General features: G+C 56.5%; 1 protein-coding gene across 1 annotated transcript; it reads right to left on the minus strand.

Annotated features, from left to right (window-relative positions):
• Positions 1 to 3,178: 3,178 nt before the first annotated feature.
• Positions 3,179 to 15,996, minus strand: LOC148595026 (coiled-coil domain-containing protein 81-like). Its single transcript, XM_088522758.1, has 7 exons — positions 15,918 to 15,996; positions 7,560 to 7,621; positions 6,881 to 7,028; positions 6,295 to 6,551; positions 5,835 to 5,920; positions 3,522 to 3,647; positions 3,179 to 3,269 (listed from the first exon to the last, which is right to left on the minus strand). The coding sequence occupies exons 1-7, from the start codon at positions 15,994 to 15,996 to the stop codon at positions 3,179 to 3,181; spliced, it is 849 nt and encodes a 282-aa protein (XP_088378884.1).
• Between the last annotated feature and the right edge of the window lie 985 nt (positions 15,997 to 16,981).

Raw genomic sequence — 16,981 nt, forward strand, 5'->3', positions numbered from 1 at the left:
ACCAAAGAAATCCTGCGATCATTGCCGGTAGGGGCAAGTATCGCAAACATGGTTAAGCATGTTGCAAAGGAAGAGCATCTGACCCCAATTCAGGCGGCTGTTCATGCCGCAATAGCCAATGTAATGACATGTTCTAAATGTGGCCAGGCAGGCCATGTTGCAGCAAACTGCCCTTGGCTGGGGAACTCGCTGGCAGCGCTCCCCCCATGCCAAGATCGACCCAAAGGTCACTGTCAGGAAAGATGGCAGAGTCAAGTGGTGCCCGCTTAAGTCTATTAAACCAGACCTTCAAGATAAAACTAATGAAAATTGTGAGTTTCTGTTCACAGGACTGGATCATCGGATGCCCCGGTGATAGGCGTCCCGCCCGAGCCTGTGAGTTCCACACCGACCGAATCCAGAAAACAACAAAACAGCCTTCACAAGAGGGGGCCGCGATGCCTTTGCGTGATCTTAATTTTGCAACTTGTCACTATAGGACAGGTAGAATCACATCAGCTCTTAAATGAGTACTTGAACAGATGGAACAATCTCGAGCAATTAGTACAAAAGTAACTACAGGGTCACCAATCTTCGATGCCATGCCTTGCCGGCCGGCGCCCATTGAACCCTGTTCCAAAACGCAGCTGGTACGAGGGTTGGTTCGCCGGTTCGCTGTGGTTAACCACCCTAAAATCCACCTTGATAGGGCCGATAGCAATGATCATGATGACACTGATCTTTGGACCCTGTATATTGAATAAGCTCATGCCATTTGTCAAGAGTCGGCTAGAGAAGGTTAACATCATGTTAGTGGAACGCCGACAACGGCTTTAAGAATATATCCACTCAGTATTACCCTCAAGTTATCCCAAGGTACACCCTATTCCTACACCCCCGGTATTACCTGTCATCCCCTACCTTCTACACTTTGTGCCTTGTGTTTTTATGTCAAGTTTATGATACATAACTTTGAGATTGTTATAAACTATAAGCATAGAATAATATAATACTAAGAATAAGTAAGAGTAATATAATAATAAGAGTAAGTAAGTAGAATAAGATAAAAATAAGGAAGAATAAGATAGTTATATTTTAGCTAGTTTTGTTATGCATAGGGAGGGGGGAGATGTTGCAGATAGTTAGGGTCCGGCGGCCGGACGATATCGCGCTGTACGGAAAGATAGGGCCCCTAATAGCCAATAGTGTTTAGTCTATGATGTAAGCAGACGGATGTGACGTTGTAAACCTTAGCTATATAACACCTTGTTACCCATCAAGAAACGCCATTTGCAGCATCCTCATATTGGTGTCTGTGCTCTTTGGCCCGGGCACAGTTTGGGCGTGCCTGGCCGCCTCGGCGGACGGAGTCGATTGCCAATGTCAGGCAACACTGCCCTGACATGGACTGTAAGGCCGGCCTGACCATACCTCCACCTCTGCATTCCCTTGCGCTTCTGAAGATGACACCAGGCCTCCTGGCTGAGTCCGCCCAGCAGCAGAGCTATCTTGCCCAAAGGGCTCTCCAGCCCAATCACCACCCACTCTGCACAGCCCCCATCCCTTGGGCTCTTCCATTGCTGACAAATGCCTGTCCAGTTGAACAACAAATGCATCTCTGCCATTCCTCCACTTCCTTAAAATGTTGCAGGCCAAGGGACATGTTCAGCCAAGAAAAGTGCCAGGGCCTAGCTCCGCCATGTGCGCAAATAGCAGGAAGCGCTGCCAGTGCATCCCTCCTGAGCCTCATCGCGGTGCCTGCAATGCATAGTCGAAAGCCACCAGCACTGCTCCCCTGGGCTCCCCACTCTTCCAAAGCTGACGTCATGGCTGCTGGCCCATTTCCGCAAGTGAAGCGTTTGGGAAAAAGCTACTTGCTTGACACAGTGATGAATGGGTCTTCCAAGCTCAGAACTATGGAGGCCCTAAAAGGGTGCTGAAGTGCCTGGAGCTGGCGGATCATGCCTGCACCTCTGCGCTGCCCCTGTCTTCTCAAGATGACCTCATGCTGGCAGGGTGACTGAAACAAGCAGCACTGTCTGGGCCAAAGTACTCGTGGCCCAGTCTCAACCCATGTCATCACCATGGATGCGCCTGCATGGCCAGGGTGTTTCCTCACAAGCCATCCAAAGCAATGCAGGTATGCTGGCAGCAGCATCCTGGGGCACGGATTTTAGGCCTCCCCACCTGCTTAACCTGCATGTGTGTGTAACTCCCAAACAAGGCTACAGCTGAGAGAAGAAGCCTGCCTCAAGTCTTGCTTCTGCCTTAGAAATGCCGTATGCATTTGGGGAGGCAGGAGCGTGTGGCCAGGCCTTGTCCCATAGCGTGGAGGGGCGGAGAGCGGTGAAGGGATGGGGCTGTGCTTTCAAGGCATGGTGCGCGCTCCCCAGGCAGAGCCCCGTGCAGGATGAGGGAGCTGAAGGCAAGCAAGAGGGCTCTGCTTCACAGGAGCTGCCCGCTGCTGTAGCCGCCAGCAGCTCCCTTGCAGAGGCCTGTGCGGGGCTCCGGCCCCATCCTCTACAGCTTCCTGCCTCACTGGCACAGGCTAGCTTTGGTGCAGCCCCTCCAGTCACACAGCAACTAGTACCATCCCAGTATCAAGAGGGGAGTGACAATGACAGCCTCCGTTAGAAGGCATGGAAGACATCATCTTTCTGTTTGCCATGCAGAATGTAAGGCAACTTGTTTCTCACTGCGTATGAATTTGCATGTCTCAGGGCAGGAAGTGGCCAAGGTCTTCCCCAGGCCTTGCTTTCCCCTAGCTGGGAAGGATGTTGTTTTGAGGCGTGGAAGCTGCCCCAGGGAAGAGCAGCCGGGAAGGCTGCAGAGGGCTTCCCCCACAGGCGTGCTGGCTTTGCTTTGGCCTGCGGATGGGGGATCGGTTCTGCAGCGCAGGCATGTCCTCTCCCTGCGGGAGCCCTCCCGGCCTTGCTCAAGGCTTGTCCCGGGGAGCAGAAAGCAGAGCTGCAGTGCCCAGCATTATCTCAGAAAAGGCTGCCTTGGAGGGCCTTTCTTCTTCCCTTTCTGTGGTCAAGAGAGAGCTCTGTGGCCCAGAGCAAGAGTGTCCCGGGAGACAGGCCTCCCCGCTCTCCTTGCTGCCTTGTGTGCCCTGCCTGCCCTTCCAAAGCTGTCCTGCTGCTGCTTTTAAGGCTCAGAATGCACCAACAAAAGGCTCAGAGCAACTCCAAAACACGCTTTATTTTCTGGAGGAAAGGACATTTCTGTTGCAAACGCCCAGGTTTTGGACTCCATGCTCTTTCTTCTTGAGCTTGCTCATGAGCAAAGCACTGAGGGGGAACATGAAAAAAGTCCTGAGTGAATCATAACATGCAGGTACCTTGTGGAAATCCAATGACACATCCCAGGCCCCCAGCCCACGCCCATGGGAAAGATGATTGGTGCACGTGCAGACCCAAGCGAAGTTCCAAGGGCTTCTGTGTCCTGGGCTAGGAGGGCAGCAAAAGACCCTCTTTCCCACAGGCCGTGGCACCAAGGTCTTGGCAGGAACAGGGACCTGGCTTTGCTTGGGAGCTTCTTACCAGCGAGCCTCCTCCTCCTGCTTCTGCCTCTGCCGGTTTTCCTCCACCCTTTCCTTCCAGCGGTCTCGAAGCACTTTGTAGGATGTTGTGAGCTGCATGCTTTCCTTGGCTTGTACCAAAAGATGTCTGCAAGAGGAGTAAAATAGTCCCCCTCCTGCTACCTGGGGACACTTGGGGGGTTCTTCCCGCCTCAGCTGCTGCAAACCCACAGCAGCAGAATTCATGGGATGTCGTCTACCATGCCCCGCAGGTGAGGGATTTGGGTGCTAGCACATCCGGGGTGTCATCTGCACCATGGTCGCAGGGGCCAGCCTGCAACTTGCAAGCCTCTGCACACTCACTTGTCCGCTGCCATCCCAGTGCCTGGGGAAGAGCGCTGGCCAGGGGCGCTTGGCTTCTTCACAATTTGTGTCTGTTTTGCAAAGGCAAGAAGAACAATTTTCAGGAGGAGAATCAGGAGGGAGGAGTGAAGAGGGAATCCGGAGGTTGCCACCCCCTTGCGCATTTCCCCTGGCTGCAGCCATCTCCCTCCTCGGAAGGGCTGAGCCCACTTGGGAGCTGCCCCAGGCAGGCAGCAGTCCTCCTCCTGGGCCCTGGCTGCCTGCAAAGCCCTGCTGCCTGCCCGACAGGCAGGAGAGACCCCTTTCTCAGAGGCCTCTCCAAGACATCCCATACCTTGTCCTGACGTGGGGCCCTTTCTGCCACCACAGCCTGCTCTTCCTTCAGTGCTGCTTGCCCTCGCCTGTCTTTTAAGATGGAGACGCGTGCAGCTCGTGGAGCACCCTGCACGGGTGGGAAGGCTGTTTCCTGAGGAGGGCACAGAAAGGCAGCAGGATTAGACTGCTCGGCTACTGGGAGGGAGAGTTGTTGGCTTTTGCTCTGCACCCTCTCTTCCAGCCCTGCTCTTGAGCCTCAGCGGCTCTTTGCCCCTTGTTGACACAGCGGGAGTATCCCTCTCTTCTGCCCTAACTGAGCAGGGGCTCAAGAGGCGCCAGCTTGTCTGTTATGCCTTCAAAGGCAAAGAGACCCCATTTCTGTGATTAACAAAACCACGGAAGACTTTCTGCAGGCATTCTGGGAAGACACAACCGAAAATGCAGTTGCACAAGTAGAGCCAAAGTTGCATCATTGCAGGACACTTCTCAAAGTGCAAGAGGCCACTGGGGCTTGTAGGGAGCCCGCGCTGAGGGCCCTTTACGCAACATCCCATCGCACACCTGTGTGGCAGCCCTGGGAGCAGCACGGGCAGCGGCAGTCCGAGGTGCAGCTGGAGGATGTGGCTGGAGGTCGAACTTCACCTTCTTCTCTGGTTTGTCCACGATGCGAGCCAACCGTTTGGCAAGGTTGCTGAGAAGACATCGTGGGATGCAAGAGGTTGAGGGCAGGGGGGCATCTGCTCCCACAAGGGACAAGATGGGATTCCCTCACATCTTAAGGAACTCCTTCTGAACTAAGCATTTCCTGTCAGCTCCCCAAGACGTCCCGATGCTGGAGGAAAGTTAAGGTGATGGGAGGCTCCCACGCAAAGCAACGCACGCTTGCCTGCCAGCAAGAGAACAACCTGAACCGGGACCTGTGTCAGGAGCCTTTTGGAGGCCCTAGGGCCAGCATGTGCAAAGGGGCCCTCTCTGGTGCACGGGTAGAAACAAGCACAGCCCTCCTCCCTTCCGCCGAGGCTCTCACCTGACAGCAGGCTGTTTCTCCGTGCCTTGCTGCCTGCTCTCTGTGCCTACGTTTGGCAGCCTTGGGAGACTCAGCTCCTCGCGCTGCTGCAGGCGCTTGCCGGGTTGCTGCTCTGCAAGGAGGAAGGGAGGAAGGTCTTCGGCAAAGCCTGCTGAGCAGCACCTTTCCAGGTGGCCGCCGTGAGGCAGCGTGGGGGGACAGGGAGCCAACGTGCCCCGCAGGCAGGGAACTTTGGCCTTACTTTCGCTGGTGGTAGAGGTGGTGCTGCCCAGCTCTTTGGGCTTGTCCTTCCCAAAGCGGGAGGCTGTGGAGGCAACCTTGGCTTCCACGCTGCCTTTCTCCACGAGCCGAAACCTGGAAAGCAGAAGACAAGGCGAGTTGGAAGAAAGGGGGCTGTCTGCCCTCGGCCTCTTCCTGGCACTCATGCTCGTCCCGAACCACTGACACCTCCTCTCCTGCCCTCTGCTTTGCCTCCACGCGCACCTTCCTGGGTGGCTCTGGCAGTGTCCCTCCAATGCTGGAGAACTGCGCCTAAGTACCTGTGAGCACTGAGGCCCGTCAGCACACGGCGGAGCAGGAGCTGCGAGGGCCCTGTCAGGCAGCCAAGGGCTGCAAATGAAACACACTCACCTGGGGAACATGTGCACGGGGCGAAAGTCAGTCCTGGGAACAGGGATCTTGTCAGTTGCTTTCTTGGGATCCCTTGCCCATGGTACCTGCAACGCAGCACAGGCCTTTTGGGATGTTTCTGAGGCAGCGTCCTACCTGCTGGCAAAGGCAGCAGCCCCTGCTGGTGCTGCAGGAGGAGCTTGCCGCTCCAAAGCCACCTTGTCAGCGCTGAGCATGCCCATAAGCCCCTTGATGTGGAGTGCAGATGCTGCACGAGAGAGACTTGAGAGTGGCGAATACCCGTGTGAGTCCTTCTGCATAGACGAGGATGCAGGAAAGTGTGGCAGGGCACTCTCCTTGGACGTGGAGACTTTGGTGGGAGCAAGCTTTGGAGAAGGTGTTTGTTTAGCTGGCCAAGGGCGGGAAGCCACAGAGACTTTGCAAAGAAATGGAAGCAGGCCTGGAAAGCAGGGGAACTTACACTGCGAAGGGCTGAAATCAGGCTTGCCCTTTTCTCTAAACGTTTGATGCAGCTGGCATAAAACATCATGTACAAGGTGTCTTCCTGGCAGGTCAGAACACCAATGTCCCTGAAGACAAAGGCGACATTATGCTTCTTCTCCAAGTGGAAAGAGAATAAGCGAATCGTCTCTTCCACACAGTCTTGTATGATATGCCGTGGAAAGGAGATGAACAGGGACAACAGGTGGTAGTTCAGTGGCGCGATCCTGATATCATCTGCAAGGCAGAGAGACAGTGTGAGTGCGACAGCAGACCCAATTGGCCTTGCTGGGCCATCAAGGCATAGCAGTGGCATGGAGGCAAATGTTGGGGCAGCTTGGGGAAAGACAGTCCCACTTGCTGCAACACTGGCAACAGAAGACTCCAGAGAAGGTCTTGCCCACGAATTAGCTCTCTGGGTGATGGTTTGTGTGGGGGCTCTCTGTGTTTCCCCACCTGTGGAGGGCATTGCCCTGCTTCTGGCAGCCCCTGCAAAGAGCAGGGAGCACACTCCCAGCCCGTGTAGAATGGCAAGGGGAAGCAGAGAGTGGTCCCTGCTGTCTCACCAGGAAGAGTCACTTTCACCCCCTGCGGCCAGGCCACCTTCATGCCCAACTTGAAGATGGGTCTTCGAACCATGAGCAGCCCTTCTTCACCCAGGTTCAGTGGCTCCTGGACTGTACAGAAGGTGCCAAGACCCTCCACCAAGACACCCTACACATGGAAAGACAGAAAGGCCAGTGTGTAAGCATTCTGTTGATGGAAAACGGGAGGACTGTGTGAAGGTGGGCAGACTGCTCTGTGCCCTCCCTGCTGTTTTAGTAAAGCAGAGCAAGACTTTGGGAAGCTGTGGAGGAGAGCCCCTTGCTGCAGATGTTTTCCTCACCCTCCCCTGCACATTTGGTCCTCAGTGTCCTCCAAGTATTTCCTACCATCCTACAATCTGAGAGCACCAGAAGAAGCCAGGGCTCTCCAAGAGTACAGAGGCCGGAAAGTGCCTCCGCCTGCTTGCTTGGTCTCTCCATTTGAGACACGGAGAAAAGAGAAGCCTCACGAGGTGCTGACTATTTTCTCACATGAGCTCTGAACGTTCTTCTCCTCTCGGTTTTCAAGGAGCTACTCTATCTCATGCTTGCGGGTGGCAGTGTGCCTGCCTGGTGGTGAGGTAAGGATTTCTCCCAGGACCCAGGTCTCTCTGAACACGTGAAACCCTGCAAGGCGAGGGGAATCCGGCCGCCAGCCCACCTTGTTCTGCCTCAGCTGCTGTAGGATGTAATACGATACAGCATCCCAGATCGTGACAATCTCTGGAAAGCACGGGAAAGATTCATCAGTGCTCGTGTCAGGCGACTCACAAGCTCTCTGCAAGCTGCCCCCCCCGAGGTGACAGGCAGGCATGTTCAAACCAACCAAAGAGCTACCACCCCAGGTGCCGAGCTGGCCTTTGCCGCTGTTTCAGGCTGCCAGTCTTACGCTGATCCCAGTGGAGGTGCCGAGGAGAAAGCGGAACAAGGGAAGGATTTGGCACAAGCGCAATGGCCACCTCATTCCTGGCAAAGGATGCCATCTCCAAGCACAAAATATGTTTTGCCTATTGGAGGCACGTGAGGATGGAGGGGGAAGAAACAGAGGTTATCCTGAACAAGAAGAGAGGCCACCTTGGATTCACTCCAATGCAAAGGATTTGATTCCCCCAGGGGCATTTGGTGGCAGGCGCTTGAGAGCCCCATGGGAATGCAGGGACACCTGCAGCTCCTGGAGGAGGGACCTACTCCCCCCCGGCGGCTGTCCCCAGAAGGCTTCCCCCTTCCCAGGCAGACGGGACCTTGCACTATAACTCCCTCAGCAGAGGGAGCAGTGCCCAAAGGAGCCTTGGGGCTCAGGGTAGCTGCAGGCCCAAGACGCACAATTCCTAGCTGCCGCTCTGTCTCTCACAGGAGACAGGAGCCTCAGGCCAGGTTCTCGCAACAGTCCCCAGCCTTCTGCAGGGCCACAGTCCCAGGGCCACAGCTGTTTTGTCACCTCACAGGTTCTGCGGCACCTGGCGAAGCAGCACCCAAAGCCCTTACCCTCAGTGGAGAGCTGCAGGAGCACTGGGAACAAAATGGAGTGCACCGGACTGATGACCTCGGTCCAGAAGCCCTCCATCTTGGCTTCCCCCTTGTCCTTGGCTCGCTAGTCGAGCAGGGAAGAAGGATTCTCTTCCGCGACCTCGCCAAGGACTCCTCTCTCTCCAACGAGCCCCTTGTTCTCAGGCCGTGAGGGAGAGCTTCCCCGAGCACTCCTGCTGCCTCCTGTGTGCACTCCTCGTCACCGAGAAGCTCCAAAGGACAGCAGTGGAGCAGAGCACAGCGAGCAGTGACCAGCAGCGCGCGTGCCTGGCAGGGAAGTGACAGGGCCCTGCCGGTCGCTGGGGGGTCACCTCCTTGTGATGCAGCACAGGCCAGTGTGACCTCAGCGCGTGTCACCAGGGGCTGCCTGAGGGGAGCGGCAGCTGAAACAGCCAGGGAAGGAGGAGAGAGATGTCCCCTCTCGCCCTGGCACACAGACCGCTGCCTTCGTCCCAGCCGTGGGGCCAAGGGTGAGGACAGACACATCAGCAGTGCGTCTAAAGAGTGCCAAAACTGCGAAATGTCAAAAACGGGGCACTGCAGTAGCCACGTCTGCCACCAAGCCCTGACAGCACTCCCTGATGGCGAATCCTTGCGTGTCTAGCTCCAGCCCTGTAAGTTTCCTGCTGTTTGTCATCTCAAGGAGCCCAGCAAGACGAGGACATTGCGTCGTGGTTGTTTCTTGCTGAGTCCTGCAAAGTGATGCCACCATCGTCGCCTTCACCTCCTGGGAGAGGGATTTTAGGCCATCCCACCTGCTAGTGCCATGTGGTGATGCCAGAGAATCTTCCCACTTGAAAGTGCCTGGAGTGCCCCCAGGACATGGAAGCAGCACGGTCACAGAGTGACACGGAGAGTTTCTCCTTGGCCATTCCCACCCCAACCGTCTTGTCTGCACTTTTCCCCAAGTGCCCGTGCAAGGAGCAAGAGACTTCAGTGCACGAGCAGATGCAGGGCTGTCACAGTTGGAACGGAAGCCATGTCCTCCGCAGGGAAAGCCTCGTGTCACAGGAGAGTTAATGTCCAAAAAACCCACCTACTCAAAAACCCTGCATGTGCACACACACACACATGCACGCAATGCCCCCTGCCAGAGAGAGCCCAGGCAGTAGACCCCTTGTGTCTGCAAAGTGACAAGATGAGGTTAAGAAGCTACCCCTCTTGAAAGTTTTGATGCTCCACATTTGTAAGCAACTCCCCGAGCACTGTTCCATGTCTGGATAGAAGTCTGTCTCAAGAATTGCCGTTTCTTGCAAATGGAGTATGCATTGGCGCAGGAAAGACAGTGTGGCGTGGTTTTTCTACCATATGCCAAGGGTTCTGTTTGTCACCTATGGGTCGCTAAAACCCATTTGTCAATGAGCACGGCAGAAAGGAGCAGAAGCCCCCACTTCTTCTTTCATGGACGCGCTGAGTTTCCACTTGAGTTTAGCAAGGCCCACTTGGGGCCTTGGTGGAGCTTCTGCTCGCACTTTCCCCAAGCAGAGCCCCGTGCAGGGTCAGGGAGTTGAAGGCAAGCAAGAGGGCTCTGCTTCACAGGAGCTGCCCACTGCTGTAGCCGCCAGCAGCTCCCTTGCAGAGGCCTGTGCGGGGCTCCGGCCCCATCCTCTACAGCTCCCTGCCTCACTGGCACAGGCTAAAATTGGTGCAGCCCCTCCAGTCACACAGCAACTAGTACCATCCCAGCATCAACAGGGGAGTGGCAATGACACCGTCGGTTAGAAGGCATGGAATATATCATCTTTCTGTTTGCCATGCAGAATGTAAGGCAACTTGTTTCTCACTGCGCAGGAATGTGCATGTCTCAGTGCAGGAAGTGGCCAAGGTCTTCCCCAGGCCTTGCTTTCCCCTAGCTGGGAAGGATGTTGTTTTGAGGCGTGGAAGCTGCCCCAGGGAAGAGCAGCCGGGAAGGCTGCAGAGGGCTTCCCCCACAGGCGTGCTGGCTTTGCTTTGGCCTGCGGATGGGGGATCGGTTCTGCAGCGCAGGCATGTCCTCTCCCTGCGGGAGCCCTCCCGGCCTTGCTCAAGGCTTGTCCCGGGGAGCAGAAAGCAGAGCTGCAGTGCCCAGCATTATCTCAGAAACGGCTGCCTTGGAGGGCCTTTCTTCTTCCCTTTCTGTGGTCAAGAGAGAGCTCTGTGGCCCAGAGCAAGAGTGTCCCGGGAGACAGGCCTCCCCGCTCTCCTTGCTGCCTTGTGTGCCCTGCCTGCCCTTCCAAAGCTGTCCTGCTGCTGCTTTTAAGGCTCAGAATGCACCAACAAAAGGCTCAGAGCAACTCCAAAACACGCTTTATTTTCTGGAGGAAAGGACATTTCTGTTGCAAACGCCCAGGTTTTGGACTCCATGCTCTTTCTTCTTGAGCTTGCTCATGAGCAAAGCACTGAGGGGGAACATGAAAAAAGTCCTGAGTGAATCATAACATGCAGGTACCTTGTGGAAATCCAATGACACATCCCAGGCCCCCAGCCCACGCCCATGGGAAAGATGATTGGTGCACGTGCAGACCCAAGCGAAGTTCCAAGGGCTTCTGTGTCCTGGGCTAGGAGGGCAGCAAAAGACCCTCTTTCCCACAGGCCGTGGCACCAAGGTCTTGGCAGGAACAGGGACCTGGCTTTGCTTGGGAGCTTCTTACCAGCGAGCCTCCTCCTCCTGCTTCTGCCTCTGCCGGTTTTCCTCCACCCTTTCCTTCCAGTGGTCTCGAAGCACTTTGTAGGATGTTGTGAGCTGCATGCTTTCCTTGGCTTGTACCAAAAGATGTCTGCAAGAGGAGTAAAATAGTCCCCCTCCTGCTACCTGGGGACACTTGGGGGGTTCTTCCCGCCTCAGCTGCTGCAAACCCACAGCAGCAGAATTCATGGGATGTCATCTACCATGCCCCACAGGTGAGGGATTTGGGTGCTAGCACATCCGGGGTGTCATCTGCACCATGGTCGCAGGGGCCAGCCTGCAACTCGCAAACCTCTGCACACTCACTTGTCCGCTGCCATCCCTGTATGAGGGGAAGAGCGCTGCTCCAGCTCTTTGGGCGTCTTGACACTTTGCCTCTGTTTTGCAAAGGCAAGCAGAACAAATTTCAGAAGGACATTGAGGAGTGAACAGAGGAGACGGCACGGGCCCACTTGCAGGGGATGCGCCTAGTCCAGGCACAGGTCCAGAGGTGCCACCCCCTCACCCATTTCCCCTGGCTGCAGCCATCTCCCTCCTCAGAAGGGCTGAGCCCACTTGGGTGCTGCCCCCGGCAGGCAGCAATCCTCCTCCTGAGCCCTGGCTGCCTGCAAAGCCCTGCCACCAGCCCGACAGGCAGGAGATGCCCCTTTCTCAGAGGCCTCAGCAAGACATCCCATACCTTGTCCTGACGTGGGGTCCTTTCTGCCCCCACAGCCTGCTCTTCCTTCGGAGCCACTTGCCCTCGCCTCTGTTTGAAGAGGGAGATCCAAGTGGCTCTTGAAATGGGAGGGCGAGCAGTTTCCTGGGGAGGGCACAGGAAGGCAACAGGATTAGACTTCGGTGCTACTGGGAGGGAGAGTTGCTGGCTGTTTTTCTGCACCCTCTCTTCCAGCCCTGCTCTTGAGTCTCTCTGGCTCTTTGCCCCCTGTCAGCACAGCGGGAATATCCCTCTGTTCCGCCTTAACCGAGCAGGGAGCAAAGAGTCACTGGTGTGTCTCTCATGCCTTCGAAGGCAAAGAGATCCCCTTTCTGTGATTAACCAAACCATGGAAGACTTTTTGCGAACACACAACTGAAAATGCAGTTGCACAAGAAGATCTAAAATTGCATCATTGCAGGACACTCCCCAAAGAGGCCACTGGGACTGGTAGGGAACCTGCACTGAGGGCCCTTTACGCGACATCCCATCACACACCTGCGCGGCATCCCTGGGAGCGACACGGGCAGCGCCGGTCCGAGGAGCGGCCGGAGGGTGCGGGCGGTGCTCCACTTTCCCCTCCTTCTCCAGCAACGTCTCCACGATGTGGGCCAGCTCCTTGGGAATGTTGCTGAGAAGACATTGTGAGATGAAAGATGTTGAGTGGAAGGGGGCATCTGCTCCCACGAGGGAAAGGACGGGATTCCCTCACTTCTTAAGGGACTCCTTCTGAACTAAGCATTTCCTGTCAGCTCCCCAAGACATCCCGGTGCTGGAGGAAAGTTAAGGCGATGGAAGGCTCCCACGCAAAGCAGCGCATGCTTGCCTTCCAGCAAGAGAACAGCCTGAACTGGGACCCGTGTCGGGATCCTTTTGGAGGCCCTAGGGCCAGCATATGCAAAGGGGCCCTCTCTGGTGCACGGGTAGAAAGAAGCACAGCCCTCCTCCCTTCCGCCAAGGCTCTCACCTAGCAGCAGGCTGCTTCTTGGTGCCTTGTTGCCTGCTGCCTGTGCCCGACTTAGGCAGCCTTGGGAGACTCAGCTCCTCGCGCTTGCCGGGTTGCTGCTCTGCAAGGAGGAAGGGAGGAAGGTCTTCAGCAGAGCCTGCTGAGCAGCACCTTTCCAGGTGGCCACCGTGAGGCAGCGGGGGGGACAGGGAGCCAACGTGCCGCGCAGGCAGGCATGTTTGGCCTTACTTTCGCTGGTGGTGGAGGTGGTGCTGCCCAGCTCTTTGGGCTTGTCCTTCCCAAAGCGGGAAGCTGTGGAGGCAACCTTGGCTTCCACGCTGCCTTTCTGCACGAGCCGAAACCTGGAAAGCAGAAGACAAGGCGAGGTGGAAGAAAGGGGGCTGTGTGCCCCCGGCCTCTTCCTGGCACTCATGCTCCTCCGGGACCACTGACACCTCCTCTCCTGCCGTCTGCTTTGCCTCCACGCGCACCTTCCTGGGTGGCTCTGGCAGTGTCCCTCCAATGCTGGAGGACTGTGCCTAAGTACCTGTGAGCACTGAGGCCCGTCAGAGCACCTGGCTGAGCAGGAGCGGTGAGGGCCCTGTCAGCTGGACACGGGCTGCAAAGGAAACAAACTCACCTAGGGAACACGTGAACGGGGTGAGAGCGGGTCCCGGGAATGGTCATCTTCCCCATTGCTTTGCCGGGATCCCTTGCCCATGGTACCTGCAAGGCAGCACAGGCCCGTTGGGATGTTTCTGACGCAGCGTCCAGCCTGGTGCCAAAGGCAGCAGCCCCTGCTGGTGCTGCTGGAGGAGCCTGCCACTCCAAAGTCGCCTTCTTAGCCCTCGACTGTGCCCATAAGCCCCTTGATGTGGAGTGCAGATGCTGCACGAGAGAAACTTGAGAGTGGCGAACACCCGTGTGAGTCCTTCTGCAGAGACGAGGATGCAGGAAAGTGTGGCGGGGCACCCTCCTTGGAAGGGGAGACTTTGGTGGGCGCAAGCTTTGGAGAAGGTGCTTGATAGCCCGCCCAGAGTTGGAAGCCACTGAGACTTTGCAAAGAAACGGAAGCAGGCCTGGAAAGCAGCACAACTTACACTGCCAAGGGCTGCAATTAAACGTCTCTTTTTTTGAAGCCGTCTGACACAGCTGGCATAAAACCTCATGCACAGCGTGTCTCCCTGGCGCGTCAGAACACCAATGTCCGTGAAGTGAAAGGCCGCATTCTGCTTGTTCTCCACGTGGAAAGTGAACAAGCGGATGGTCTCTTCCACACATGCTTCCACCACACGGCGCGGGAAGGAGGTGACCAGGGACAAGAGCAGGTAGTTCAACGGCTCAATCGTCATGTCGTCTGCAAGGAAGACAAACAAGGCGAGTGCTAGAGCAGGCCCTATTTTCTTTGCTAGTCCATCAAGGCACGGGAGTGCCGTGGAGCCGAATGTTGGAGCAGCTCAGGGAAAGAGAGCGCCGCTTGCTGCAACACTCGCAACAGAAGAGTACGGCGACGGTCCTTCCCAAGCAAGAGCTTGTGTGGTGTCTTGCATGGGGGGATCTCTGTGTGTGTCCCCTCATTCTGTGGAAGGCATTGCCTGCTGCTGGCGGCCCCTTGCAAAGAACAGGGAGCACACTCCCACCCCGGGTACAATGGCAAGGGGAAGCGGAGGGTAGTCCCTGCTGTCTCACCAGGGATGGTCACTTCGGGGCACGTGAGCCCCAGTGGACCAACCATCTGCATGCCCAGCTTGAAGATGGGTCTTCGAACCAGGAGCACCTCTTCCGCACCCAGGCTCAGCGGCTCTTGGACTGTACAGAAGGTGCCAAGACCCTCTAGCAGGACACCCTGCACATGGAAAAGACACAAAGGCCCATGCGTAAGCATTCTGTCGATGGGAAACGGGAGGACTGTGTGAGTGAGGGCAGGCTGCTCTGTGCCCTCTCTGCTCTTGCAGTAAAGTAGGGCAAGACTTTGGGAAGCCTTGGAGGGAGCCCCTTGCTGTGGATGTTGCGTTCACCCTCCTCTCCCCATTTGGTCCTCACTGTCCTCCCGCTATTTCCTACCATCCCAGAGTAGAAAAGATTCCGGGGCAGGGCTCTCAAAGATTCCGGGGCAGGGCAGGAAAAGGCCTCTGCCTCTCTGCTTGATCCCTCCATTCTAGCCATGGGGAAATGGAAGGCCCACGTGGTGCCGCATGGTTTCTCACACAAGATGTGCATTTGGTTTCTCCCCCAGCTTTCTAAGGAGCTGCTCTGCAGCACCTGGCTGGTGGCAGTGTGCTGCCGTGGTGCTGGGGGAAGATTGTTCGCAGAGCCCAGGGCTCTCCGGACAGCTGAAAGCCTCCAGGGCGAATGGAAGAAGGATGCCGGCCCACCTTGTTCAGCTTCAGCTGCTGCAGGATGTAATAGGACACAACGTCCCAGATTCTGACAATCTCTGGAAAGCAAGGGAAAGATGCGTTAGTGCCCGTGTCAGGAAGCTCCCAAGCTCTCCGCAAGCTGCTTCCACCGGGCTGACAGAGGTAGGCACGTCCAAATGAACCGAAAAGCCACTGGCCCAGCTGCCGAGCTGTCCTATGCCCCATTCCAGGCTTCCAGCTTTATGCTGATCCCCGTGGAGGTGCAGAGAGGAAAGCGGGAGAAGGGAAGGTGGCCACCTGACTTCTGGCAAAGGATGCCAGCTTTAAGCGCTAAATGCCCAATATCTTCTGCCCACTAAAGACATGTGGGGATGCAAGAGGAAGAAAGTGAGGTTGTCCCAAACAAGAAGCCTCCTTAGATGTCCTCCAGCGCAAAGGCTTTATTTTCCCCAGGGGCGTATCTGGCAGGCGCTTTAGAGTCCCATGGGGATGCAGGCACACCTGCAGCTCCTGGAGCAGGCACCTATTCCCCTCCAGAGGCCGTCCCCAGAGCGCTTCCGCCTTCCCAGGCAGACCGAACCCTGCACTACAAGTCCCTGTTCAGAGGGAGCAGTGCCCAAGGGAGCTTGGGGCTCAGGGTAGCAGCAGGACCAGGACGCACAAGTCCTGCCTGCCACTCTGCCTCCCAAGTGCTACAGGAGCCTCAGGCCATGCTCTCACAACAGCCCCCAGCCTTCTACAGTGCGACAGCCCCAGGGCCACAACTGTTTTGTCACCTAACAAGTTTCTGCAGCACCTGGCAAAGCAGCATGCAAAGCCCTTACCCTGAGTGGAGAGCTGCAGGAGCACTGGGAACAAGATGCACTCCTCTGGGCTGATGATCTCAGTCCAGAAGCCCTCCATCTTGGTTTCCCCCTTGCCCTTGGCTGGCTATTCAAGCAGCGAAGAAGGATTCTCTTCCGCGACCTCGCCAAGGACTCCTCTCTCTCCAACAAGCCCCTTGTTCTCAGGCCGTGAGGGAGAGCTTCCCCAAGCGCTCCCGCTGCCTCCTGTGTGCGCTCCTCGTCACCGAGAAGCTCCAAAGGGCAGCAGTGGAGCAGAGCACAGCGAGCAATGACCAGCAGCGCGCGTGCCTGGCAGGGAAGTGACAGGGTCCTGCCGGTCGCTGGGGGTCCCCTCCTTGTGATGCAGCGCAGGCCAGTGTGACCTCAGCGCGTGTCACCAGGGGCTGCCTGAGGGGAGCGGCAGCTGAAACAGCCAGGGAAGGAGGAGAGAGATGTCCCCTCTCGCCCTGGCACACAGGCCGCTGCCTTCATCTCAGCCGTGGGGCCAAGGGTGAGGACAGACACATCAGCAGTGTGTCTAAGGGGTGCCAAGGGCTGTGAAATGTCTAAAAGGGGGCACTGCTGTAGCTCCTTCCTCAAGAGTGCTCAGCAAGGTGTCGGGGCCTGTGATTCTCAAGGTGGAGATGCTGTGAAAGAGAAAAGACGGCCTTTACACACATTGTCCCCAGGGCCTTCCCCAGCCTCCTTGGCCCATCCTGAGGCAGTGGGTCCCAGTCCACAGCTGCTACACATCTGCTGGCAATGCGGGCTGCGCTCACGGCCTGTGTGCCGTGGTCTTCGCGGCCGTCGTAGCAAGGAGGCCAAAACTGCAGATGTGGGGCAGGTTTTTGTGGTTCTTTTTGGTGTCCGCTGTAGAATTAGGTCTTGTGTGTTGGTATGCTGGCAGGCTTATTTTTCCCCCTGTTTTATGGAGTGTTTGTGTATTTCAGGGGTGTTTCAGTGTTTGGGGGCTGTTGCAAATTCAAGTAGTTGGAGACAGCAAGGCGCCAGCTGATTCCTGGCAGCTGCAAGGCCACAAATCCATAGCTGATTGGCTCTATCAG

Source organism: Tinamus guttatus, unplaced genomic scaffold (assembly GCF_059628265.1).
Source record: "Tinamus guttatus ecotype Peru unplaced genomic scaffold, ASM5962826v1 Tinamus_guttatus_pri_ptg000163l, whole genome shotgun sequence".
NCBI classification, from domain to species: Eukaryota; Metazoa; Chordata; class Aves; order Tinamiformes; family Tinamidae; genus Tinamus; species Tinamus guttatus.

Coding starts and splice junctions, on each gene's coding strand:
- LOC148595026 (XM_088522758.1), bottom strand. CDS start 15,996: ATGGAGGGCTTCTGGACTGAGATCATCAGCCCAGAGGAGTGCATCTTG. Junction 7,622..15,917: donor CCTGCAGCTCTCCACTCAGG/GTAAGGGCTTTG, acceptor CGTGCTTTCCAG/AGATTGTCACGATCTGGGAT. Junction 7,029..7,559: donor AGCAGCTGAGGCAGAACAAG/GTGGGCTGGCGG, acceptor TTCCATGTGTAG/GGTGTCTTGGTGGAGGGTCT.